The sequence below is a fragment of the Mus pahari genome, chromosome 2 (genome assembly GCF_900095145.1).
Source record: "Mus pahari chromosome 2, PAHARI_EIJ_v1.1, whole genome shotgun sequence".
Taxonomy (NCBI): domain Eukaryota; kingdom Metazoa; phylum Chordata; class Mammalia; order Rodentia; family Muridae; genus Mus; species Mus pahari.
Genome location: NC_034591.1, coordinates 13167143 through 13178150, shown reverse-complemented (window position 1 = coordinate 13178150; position 11008 = coordinate 13167143). Strand labels below are relative to the sequence as shown.

Genomic DNA, 11008 nt, shown 5'->3' with positions numbered 1-11008 from the left:
TTTGGATTGTGAAGATTCTGTGNTTCTGGTTAGCTGGGGCTGAAGAATCAGCTGTGATTAACAAGATACCAGAACCACTAAAGTGAAAACTTTTCCGTACTGGGACTATTGATGCTGGTTAGCTGGAGCTAAGGAATTAGTGGTGATTAAGAAGAGACCAGCATCATTGAGGTGACATCTTCTGGGAACAGTTTTCTGAGAGCACAGAGGCTGTGAGCCAAGGTTGTACCTTGTGCTGTGGCTGGACTTGGTAATGTGTAAGAGTTACTCAGGTGGTACTGGTTTTGAAGGCATGAAGGGGTCATGCAGAGCAGCTGAGGCTATGGAAGCACTGTGGGAGGCCATGGAAGGCCATTGGTGAAGGTGCAGCCTCAGTTGCAATTGAAGGCCCAGGACTGAAGGGGTTATGCAAAGGAGTTGAGGCTTGGCACTATGAAGAGAGCCTATGAGAGGCTAGTGTTGTATCCTAGTTACAGTGGAAGACAGCAGCATTTTGGAGATGCCAGTATCATGAGATGACCACCAAGAACAGCAGCAGCAGTGAATTACAGGCAGCTGGAGCTGGAGCTGAGAAGACAAGGTGTGTGCTACAAAGGGCATGGCTGGAGAAGTGACCCAAGCCCTTGGAGGATCCCAGAAGATCGTGAGTTGGATCCCAGATATTGGACAGTTGGAGTTTGGTTTTGCTTTACATTGTGACTGTGCCCTGATGCTTTTCCCTCTTGAAGGAAGTATTTTAGTGGAATCCACAGTTAAGAGACTTATAATTGTAAAGACTTTGGATTTTAAGAGAAATTGAAATTTTAAGAATTTGTAAAGACTGTGGGACTTTTAAAGTTGTTTAGATTTTGGGGATGAATAAGAAACTAAGGGTTGAGGCTTACTAGTGAAGTGTTTGTGTGTCAAGTTGACAAGGGGTCAATTGTACTGGCTAGCTTTGTGTCAACTTGACACAGCTGGAGGTATCACAGAGAAAGGAGCTTTAGTTGGGGGAAATGCCCCCATGAGATCCAGCTGTGGGGCATTTCCTCAATTAGTGATCAAGGGGGAGAGGCCCCTTGTGGGTGGTGCCATCTCTGGGCTGGGAGTCTTGGATTCTATAAGAGAGCAGGCTGAGCAAGCCAGGGGAAGCAAGTCAGTAAAGAACATCCCTCCATGGCTTCTGCATCAGCTCCTGCTTTCTGACCTGCTTGAGTTCCAGTCNTGCATNCTTTGGTGATCAANAGCAGTATGGAAATNTAAGCCAAATAAACCCTTTCCTCCCCAACTTGCTTCTTGGTCATGATGTTTGTGCAGGAATAGAAACCCTGACTATACAACCATCCTTTGCTATGGCAACTAGTTCAGGGTTCCAGTGCTCACTCCTTCAGTTCCCTGCCCACCAGCTTCCCTGGAGAGTTCTTCCAACATCCTCTAAGAAGTGAGGATTAGTTCCTCACCTCCTTGAGGAGCTTTTCAAAGGGAAGGGGCAATTCCTGTAAGTCTTTGACAATTCCTCTTTGCCCACACTCAAGGTGTGCAGCTCCACCACAACTCAGTCCTGATTCCCCTTTGGCTGAACTGCTGGCCCCACACTTATCTGGCCTGAACCATGGAGGAAGGACAGTCAACTGATAGCTGCAAATGGCCCAGTCACATTGGATTGACTGTAGATTTCATCATTCCGGAATTCGTGATTAACTTTTAGAGTGTCTGGAAACACAAAGGAGGTGGTAGGTGACCAACTACCCTAAAAGTGTTCAGGTTTTGTTCTAATTTGAAAGAATCCCACAAAAAGCTGAGGAAGTTTTAAAGATTGCTTATCTTGTGCCCTGCAGGCTTGACTCTAACAAAAAACAGAAACCTAAAAGCTCTGCTTGCTCAGAGGGACCCATCCTGCAGCTAAATATTCAAATGGGGCTAATCCAAAGACTAATTGCCTAATTTTTATCTCGTCAAGGGATGTATTTTCTTTGCTAGTGGCTTCATCATCTAATTCATCAACATTTCTTCTATAATCAGCAGTGCAACTGGCAGGGAGAGCCCAACCTCCAACCTATGCTCCGCCCCTCACACTGGATGAATAACCATCTAGTCCTTGGTCTGCCCCCTGGAAAGATGGACTGTAGTGTAGATCAACAGCTCATTTAAGAGGAAGGAAGCTAAAGCCTACAAAAAGAAATGCCAAGCCTACTGGCACAGGAGTTACAACAGGGCCATAAACCATGGGTACACAGTTTGGCAAGACACTTACATGTGCCTAAAGGCGATCCATTACCACAGAGGCCGCAGACTTGTTTGTGTGTTTTATTGCCCACGCCATTTTAGAATAATTCTTTGATTCTTTGTCAAACGTTTTTGTCGGACTAGGAAGACATTCCTTCAAAATGTGTTCCCTTATGAAAAGGAAGGTGAACATAGATCAAAGGGAGAGCCAGAGGAAAAGAGAAAAGCCAAGGGAGGAAGTGAGCGTTGGCCACCCAAAGATTGATTCCCCTTTGGTTGCTCCCCTCTTCAGGTTTCTCAGGGCCCCATTTCTTGCTCATTTCGCTCTATTTCCCACGGTCCTTCACCTAAGCCCACACATTTTGCAAACCCTTGCGTGGCTGCAGGCTCCGGGCATGCTCGAACGCCCAGGACTGCCTCCCCCCCACCCCCCTTGCTCGCAACTTTGGCAAGCGTCCCACCCGCGCTCTTAAGGGGCAGGTACCCAGGGATCCCCGCAGTGGTCTCCAAAGCGTGGGAGGGGGTTAGTGAGCTCCCAGCCGGGGCTGGAGAAGTCAGCGGCCGCACGGGGAACCTCGTGGGCGGGACGTGCAGGAAAGGCTGGGCTCGGCGATCACGCGGGAGCGCGGCGGTCGGAGGGGGCGCTGTCCGACGGCACGTGCGCGGGCGGGCGTGAGCGCGCGCTGGGAGTGGTCGCGGGGCGGGCAGGGGCGGGGCCGCGGCGGCGCGCGGACGCCGAGCTCGCTCGGGCTGTGCGCGGCTGCGGCTCGGCCACGGGCAGCTGCGGTGGCGGCGGCGGCGGCGGCGGCGGCAGAGCCTAGCGGTCGCGGGGATTCGCCAGCGCGGATCGCGGACTGTCGCCGGCAGGGACGGCCGCCCGAGGCGGCAGCGTGCCGGCTAGCAGACCTCGCCTCCAGCTTGCCGAAGCTGAGGACGTAGCGGGGCCGCCTCCGGGCCAGCCTCTCCTCGCTCTGCCAGCCGGCCCCGGCGCCGAGGGCGCGGCGACGCTCGGCCACCATGGGCTGCACATTGAGCGCTGAGGACAAGGCGGCCGTGGAGCGCAGCAAGATGATCGACCGCAACCTCCGGGAGGACGGCGAGAAGGCGGCGCGGGAGGTCAAGCTGCTGCTGCTGGGTGAGCGCGGCCGTGGGGACGGGGCCCGGGCCGGGGGACAGCGGGGAGCGAGCGTGGCATCCCGGCCCCTGAACAGCGCAGGCGGCTTCTTGGCGGCGGTGGTGACTGTCGCGCGACCTCACGGGCAGCCCAGAGTGTGGCCGGGCGGCGGGACGCGTGGGAACCCGATCTTTGAAGTTGAGCTCTGCCCTCCCTAGATGAGGGACAATTCGGGACCACAAAGCCAAGCACCCCCCTTTCACGGACACCCCGTGGTGAGAGGTGTCGTTCCGCGTTGCGCTTTGCCCACGCCTGGAAAGTGCCACGTTGGGTGGCCTCGGGGCTCTCTTTGTGGGTCTTCTGTGGGGTCTCAGTGATCTTCCTGTCAACTTCATATGGCGACTCAGTGAGTGGAAAAGAGCGCTGAGATTTTCCCTGCGTAAGGACTTGAGCTGCTCTGGAAGCTGGATTTTGCTTGGGTGGGGGATGCAAACCACCAAAGTTGGCTTACGTTTGCTCCCATAGTAGGAAGGGAAGATGCTTCGCGGGTGAAAACAGCCCTGACAGGTGTGAAAGGCTCGTCGGCCACAGGGTCGTCCCTCTACTGTGGTGTTCGCTCCAGTGAGGGTTGACAGGTGCACATCAGGCTTTCTTTATTCATTCTTAGCACTGTTTTGCTGAAAGCTGACATGGAGGTCTTTCTTCCAGTTTTTTTTTTTTTTAAACGGAGGAAAAAAAAGAGTAAATCCTGATTTTGATTGAGCGATATAAGGAAAATATTCAGAGGTTATGTTTTTTTTAGATCCGTGAGTCAGGATTTCCTTTTGTTTGTTTTTTCTCCTACACTGTAGGTATTTAGGCAGATGCTTGATTTCTTAGAATCTTCGTTTGCACTTCCAGCGATTTGCTTGTGTTCTTCTCACAGTTGTGATGAGAGAGAAACATCGCTGCACAGATCTGCTTTTTAGTAAGCTCCTGTTTCATTGGTTTAACGACTGCAGAAAGATGGTGGCCATGGCCTTCTTTCTCCATTACTAGTAGGCTTAGAAGAAGCAAACTTGGCATGACTAAAAGTAATAACGATCTGAGTCATTTTTGCAAGCAAACTGTGAAATAACTTTGCATTTTAAAGACCTGGGTGGTGTTTTTCACCCATCACAGCCTCCCCCATAAATCTTTCTCTGTAAATAGGATTGACTGAGTTTTTATATTAAAAAGATACTGTGTTTTCTTGAGGTAAGCATGTTTTTAGAATATTAGCTACAGAAGAGACATAACTCGATACTGAACCATGTAAGTTACAAGAGACATAAAATAAGAGGATCAGACAGTTCTTTCTGTGTGGCTTCAGAGCACTTGCTTGGAAGGTTCCCTGGGTTTCAACACTGTTCTCAGCTGGAGCTACCATCCACCACATTTAAAGCAGTTATAAAATGAGCCCTCCCGGTGATAGTGGCGGCTTATCTTTTAATTAGACACCTATGAAAGATATGAAAAATGGAATTTTGCTTCTGCAAGCTCTTCAGAATGCATGATATCTCTTTTTATCACTGTTGACTATTTGAAGTTGATAATTCTTTGTTGTTCTGTGTGTGTGGGGGGGGGGATATCCTGTGTTGTAGGATGTTTAGCAATGAAGTTGACCTCCACCCATTAGATGCTAATTGCTGCTCAGCATTTCTAATCTCCTAAAATGTTGCCAAACGCCCCCTGGGGGCAGAAATGTAACCTCTGCGGAGAACCACTGTTTTAGATTAATAATTAAATATAGTTGAGTGTGTAACATGCAGCTGAAGTTGATCTCTCTTACCATCTGTAGGGAGTTAATGAGAGATGTACCAGAGTCCTGATTTTCAGAAGAAATTATACAGTTCTTATTCCTCCAAACCAGTGCATTAGAAGGATTCTAAAGTTATAAACAAGCAAACAAAGAGACAGCGAAGGAATTCCTTTAAGTGTTGTTTCCAGCTTTGAGGTTCTGCTTTCCTCTACAGCTGTATTTTCTGTTGAGAATTCCAGCCCATCCCTGTCTTCTTGTGCATCACTTCATCCAACACCCTAGTTCCCATTTAAGAGAAAAAAAAATCCTTGTGTACTTATTTCACAAATCTTAATTCTTGTAATAGTTGAACATTTTTTTTTCCCCCAAGTCAGACTTAGCAGTGAACTCTGACCTTTAGTCCAAGTTTGGATGTTTAAGGCTGTGTGCAAGTAACTCTATGGCGTCATCCACCTAACTCATGGTAGCTGGTCAACTGAGATGTAAAGTAGTATCTTAGGTAACCCAGCAGTGCCACGTGGATTCTTTAGGAGTGTGTCTTCATCTTCATCTTCATTTGTTTTGCGTTGCTTCTCAATAATTTATTTAAAAATACAGCATAAAACATTTAAAACAGTCTATTTAAAACATTGCATTTTTTGCATGAAAGAACACATTGTTTTAAACATCTGAAATGAGAGACTCTTGCATAAGATTTGCAAATAATTAGTAAATATTTGGGTGCTGGGTGTGTAGTATTTACTGTTTAAATCATAGGTGTTTCCTATGATTTAAACAGCCTGCACCAATGGAGAGGACCAAATCTCATCTCCTGACCTGAAGGGAATCAGGCTGCAGTTTTGGTCACTTAAGTATTTCAGTTTAGTTTCCAGCTTTCAGTATGTGTATCAGCTAAGATGCTTACATGAACCATTCGGATATTTAGCTCTCTTTCCACTATGTATGGATAACTGTTCTAGAAGAAAATACCTTTTATTATCACATCTTTGAGAATTCATAATTCTAAGGGCAGTAGAATTACAATTAGGACATTGTTCAGTTAGACTATGTCATTTATTAAATTGCATTTGGTGATGATTTTTTTTTTTTAAGATAAAAGGTACTAGCTTTTTTAAAGTACAGTTCTCATGAGTTCGCTGTTCAGTTGCAATGTCACTGCAAAGATTTGAGCCGTATTTTCTTTTATTATAGCAGACGGTTCTCTATACTCACTTCCACACACTAGCAAATCACCTCCTAAAGCCGAACCCCCTCCTTAGCATTGCATACTGTTACAGGCTTGCGGATGGGGGTGGTGAGTCGGGTGAGGACTTTTAAGTTTCTGCTGATGGACATTTTCTGTTGCCCTTCAATCAGCAGTCCTTCCACTGCCTTTGAACACACACTATGACTTTCGTAGTTGAGAAATTCTTGCTTTATCAGGTTTTAATTTTGCATTCCTTTAGGCATTTCCCAGAGCCTTAGTTATCAGAGAGGCAACATGTTCCCTTGGACGAGTGGACATGCCATTTCCCTCTGGGTTGTGTGCTTCTGTGTCCCTGGTCTATTTGTGTTAGTAGTTATTCTAGTTGGAGCTACTGGTTGTGTCATTGTGTGCTTTGCATATGCTGAGTTTTTCTTGAATCCACTTCCCATCCTCCCACTTCTAGCTCCAGGCAGCCTGTGCCTCACAGCCTCCTTGCTGAAGATGTCTCTGCTCCTTCCTGGCCTTTTTCCTTTGCCCCTCTTTCCACTCATGCTGTGTGCTGAAACACATGCTGTGTGTCAGAAACCTTTCTTGCCTTCTCCATTGCATGCTGAATGAACATCTGTTTTAGACCTGGCTCCTCTCCTGCAGCATCTTCTCAGCGTTTCCAAGAGGAGCAGTTAAGAGGGATTAAGAATATGTGCAGTTGATGTCTAGTGTTTGGTCTTATTGCCTGCCTGAGTCCTGCTTCTGCGAACACACCAGGGGACAAAGTCCTTATGTTTTTTTCTGTGTTCTGCACTTTCTTTACAGGCCCTTTACTTTGTCATGTGTAAATGTGTGCTAAATTATGTAAAATTATGCCAGAATATGTTCTTCATAATTTCCCACTGTCTGTAGGAACAAATACCAGCCAAACAGCATTAAAGAGAAAGGACTAGAAAAAATGTGAAATGACCAAAATGAATGAATGATACCTAAAATCAAACAGAGTGCTTTCCCATAGCGAGCTTCTTCTCAGATAACTCTAGTAATCATTAGGCAGTCACAGTGCTCTTTATGGTAGTAGGGTCTACTGTTTGAATTGTCCTAATGATCTGAGAGCATTTTACTCTTGTTTTTGGTACAAGTAGGTCTTCTGCTCAAGTGTTTATTCTCCTGCTCTTTCCGTTTAGACCATGAGACTTGTGGAATGTATCAAGGACAGAAGCTGTAATGCCTACCTTATAGGATTTAGTAAACAGCTTCAGAAACAGAAGAGTTATCTTCTAGAGTTGGGGGGAAATATTGGTAAAACTTGGAAATGTGTATTGTAAGCTTTTGAACCCAGCCGCAAATCTTAATTTTTCTTTTGTTATTTGTTCTCGTTGCCTTGGAATGTTTAAGATCAACACATTCATGTAAGGCAAATGGAGTGTGTTGGTCACATTCTTAGGTCACATATTTCTTGGTCACATGTTTTGCCATGCATTTCCCCAGAGGGTGATTCCCTACGGTAAGGCGCTGGTGAGCTTCAGATCTCAGATGGCATTTGAGCCTATGAACGAAGGGCCACCAAGCCTTATCTTGTAATACTCAGGCTGTCTTTTATAATAGTTTGTTAAATGATAGTTAGAAATCTTAATACAGCTAGGAGGAAACAGTTTTTAAAACCAACATTTATTGGCTTATATTAAATGGCTTCAAATTACAGAATATTTGATATGGGGCTCTGGAGGGCAGAATTCCTGAACAGGTTTTCAGTGGGTTAAACAGTAGGTAGGTAAAAGTCCCCAGTCAAGCCCCATCCTTAGAACCTATGAAAAAGGAAGTCTGTTCTGGAGGTTCTAGGGATTGCTCTGTTCCCTGGCTTTCCTCACATGCTCTAGAGCAGTGGCCCTCAACCTTGCCACTGTATGACCCTTTAATATGGTTTCTCATGTTGTGGTTACCCCCAGCCCCGTCCCCAACCATACAATTACTTTCATTGCTACTTGATAACTATAATTTTGGTACTCTTATGAATCATAATGGTAATGTAAATATTGTTGGAGACTGGAGTTTGCCAAAGGGGTTATGACCCTAAGGTTGAGAACGCTGCTCTCGAGGCAGCTGCATGCCTTAATTGGTTTATAGTAGGCCGCTGCTTACTCAGAGCCAACGATAGCCAGTGAGCTTTTCCTCCCATTTCTCTTCTTCACTTCTTACAGCCTTTGATTCTATCAAGCACATCTACAAAGATTTATAGTTAATACCTGCAAAGTGGATTTAACCACATAAGGCAGCATTCACAGGTTCTAAGGATGGGGCTTGACTTGGAAATTTGACCTTACCTACCACAACCAAGTATGCAACTGTCAAAGCTTCAAGTCTGTTCTGCACTCCATCTTCTACACTTCTGCTCTTAACAACACCATGGGAAACCTCAAAGTCTCTTATTGGCTGTGAGTGAGATTCTAGGAATCTTTAGTAATTTGTGGACGTGCAAAATAATCAAATGGAACAAGTTGTCTGTTCCAGAATGTAATGATGGGACAAGAGGAGGCCATGAGCTCTGAACATCCCACTATACAACCATTCAACATGCAATTCATAGGGGAAGGGGAATAAAAAGAATCCTCCTTCAGCACTCCCTAATCCCACCAGGTGTCCAGGCAGGGAGCATCACTGCTGAGGGTCTGCACCAGGAGGTGCTGTACTTAGCCCCTCGGTCATCCCTGCTTCTTCTTGGGTGGTATCACGTGTGTGTAGCTCCTAGTTATACATTTCCCTTTCTTCACTTGATATTAGCCAACAGGCCAAGAAGCGATATACCATTTCCTTACTTGCCTGTAGAATGTTGATGGTCTTATAGCATTATTTCATTTTTTTCCCACAACATAATTTTTCCCCATTTCCCATAGTATGAAAAAGCTACCCAAACAGAACACACCTGAAATACTGTTGTAATAATGATTTATTATTATCATCGTCATCATAAAAAGATGAAGTCTTTTCATCTGAATGTCGAGTTGGTGGCTTATAAGTTTGCTTCTCATGGGACCCAACTCAACTAAGCTTTCAACTATTTTGACAAGGACCCTTTACTCTTGTTCCTAACAGAATGTCTTTCCTTCTCTTCCCCACTGCCTTTAAAGTGCATGCGTGTCCCAACAGTGCATATACATGAGAACTCGGGTACTTCTTTTTTTTTTTTTTTCATTTCCACTGAAGATACTTTTATTTAAAATTGATAGAAGAAAATTTTTCTTCATCTCAACAGTCTGAAACCATTAGTGTAGGTACCATTAGATTTTCATACTCAACAGTCAACGTAAGAAAATTTTATTTAGTGAAATATATTAAAATGAATTCACTTACACAAACTCAAATATTGTGTCTTAGATGCTATGAACTTTTATTATTTATTTATTTTTTGAAATTGCTTTAAGAAATCTATCATGCTCTGCCTTTCTTCTGAGTCCTTCTGAGGAGAGAACCCTGTAGAGTGTATACTGAACACACCAGGGCAACATGGTTTGTATCATGTCAGGCATATGATAAAGCAGCTCCCACCAGCCAGGTATCTCTATTGATATTTTATGTATAACACTAGAAAATGGGTGGTGGTTGTAATTTTATATTCTTTAATCCTGCATAAGTTATATACCTATGGAACCTGAAATCACTGGTTTCTGTATTAAACCCATGATACTGTACTCCAACTGTAAAAAATTAGTCTTTCTTCCTCTGCCTTGTTAATGAAGTTGTTCTTGATTACCTAGTCTAAATTAATCATTCTTCTTGATTGCACCATACTGAAATTGCTGACTTAAAAAAAAATGTTGGATGACTTGCTCAGTGGGATTGGCTCTTAGAAGAAGAATCCTGTGTGGCTTGTTTACTGTCTGATCGGTGGCCTGTAGTTGCCTTCTCTTCATTATTGGTGAACTGAATACATATCCGAGTCGCATTAAGTTTGACTAAGAGTCTGTATGTAGAAGGAATTGGCACATTTTTGTTGTATCTGGGATAACTTAGATGAATTTTGATTCAGCATATCTCCATTTATTTTTATTTTATGTGGTGCTCGTTAGGGTAACTAAAACTTAATAAGTTACTCTTTACATAGTTGTGGGATAGATTCTTCTTGCTTGATCAGAAAGCACTGTGATTGAGTAAGTTAAGTGACAGGCTGGAAGGTGTTTTGTTGGTGTTGTCTGTTGTTTATTCTCAATTCTTTGCTTTGGACGATACCATCACACCACTTTGCTTTGTAAAATGCATGGAGTCCCATACGGAGGCATGCACTACCACAGCAGTGTGTCACCTGGGATAATATGAAGACCAGCAGAGTCTAGCCAGACCTCACCCACATTGTGCTCCCTCTGTGTTCTTTGTCCTTAGGTGGTAGGAATTATTACTGGTGGTGTTTATAAAGTATGTCTTATGGTTCTGTTATCAGTGTTAGCCTTGCCGGGTGTATTTAGAGAAATAATATATTTATATTAAAAGACCAAAAGTCCATGGCCAAAAGGGGCAGAAGGAGACTAGAATGAATAGTAGAGGGGTGCACTTCAGTTTGGGGGATTTTCGTGTTGCAGAATGCCCCAGAGATTACTTTGTCTATAAACTTGCCAATCTCTCTTGTGCTTTTCTGAGCAGATTTGATCCTAATTGGCTGTGAGCTCTCTGTAGTATAGAATCCCACTGAGTTCTTTGCTCTCAGTGAATAGTTTTCTTCCCTTAGATGTAGTGAACTTCG

At 44.5% G+C, this 11008-nt stretch overlaps 1 protein-coding gene across 1 annotated transcript in view; it reads left to right on the top strand.

Moving 5' to 3' along the window:
* The first annotated feature begins 3017 nt into the window (after nt 1–3017).
* LOC110314435 (guanine nucleotide-binding protein G(i) subunit alpha-1) overlaps nt 3018–11008 on the top strand; it is a 76016-nt gene continuing 68025 nt past the window's right edge. The window contains exon 1 of the mRNA XM_021188796.2: nt 3018–3340. Coding sequence (XP_021044455.1) covers nt 3223–3340 — 118 coding nt within the window. The 5' untranslated portion in view covers nt 3018–3222. The remainder of the gene's footprint in view (nt 3341–11008) is intronic.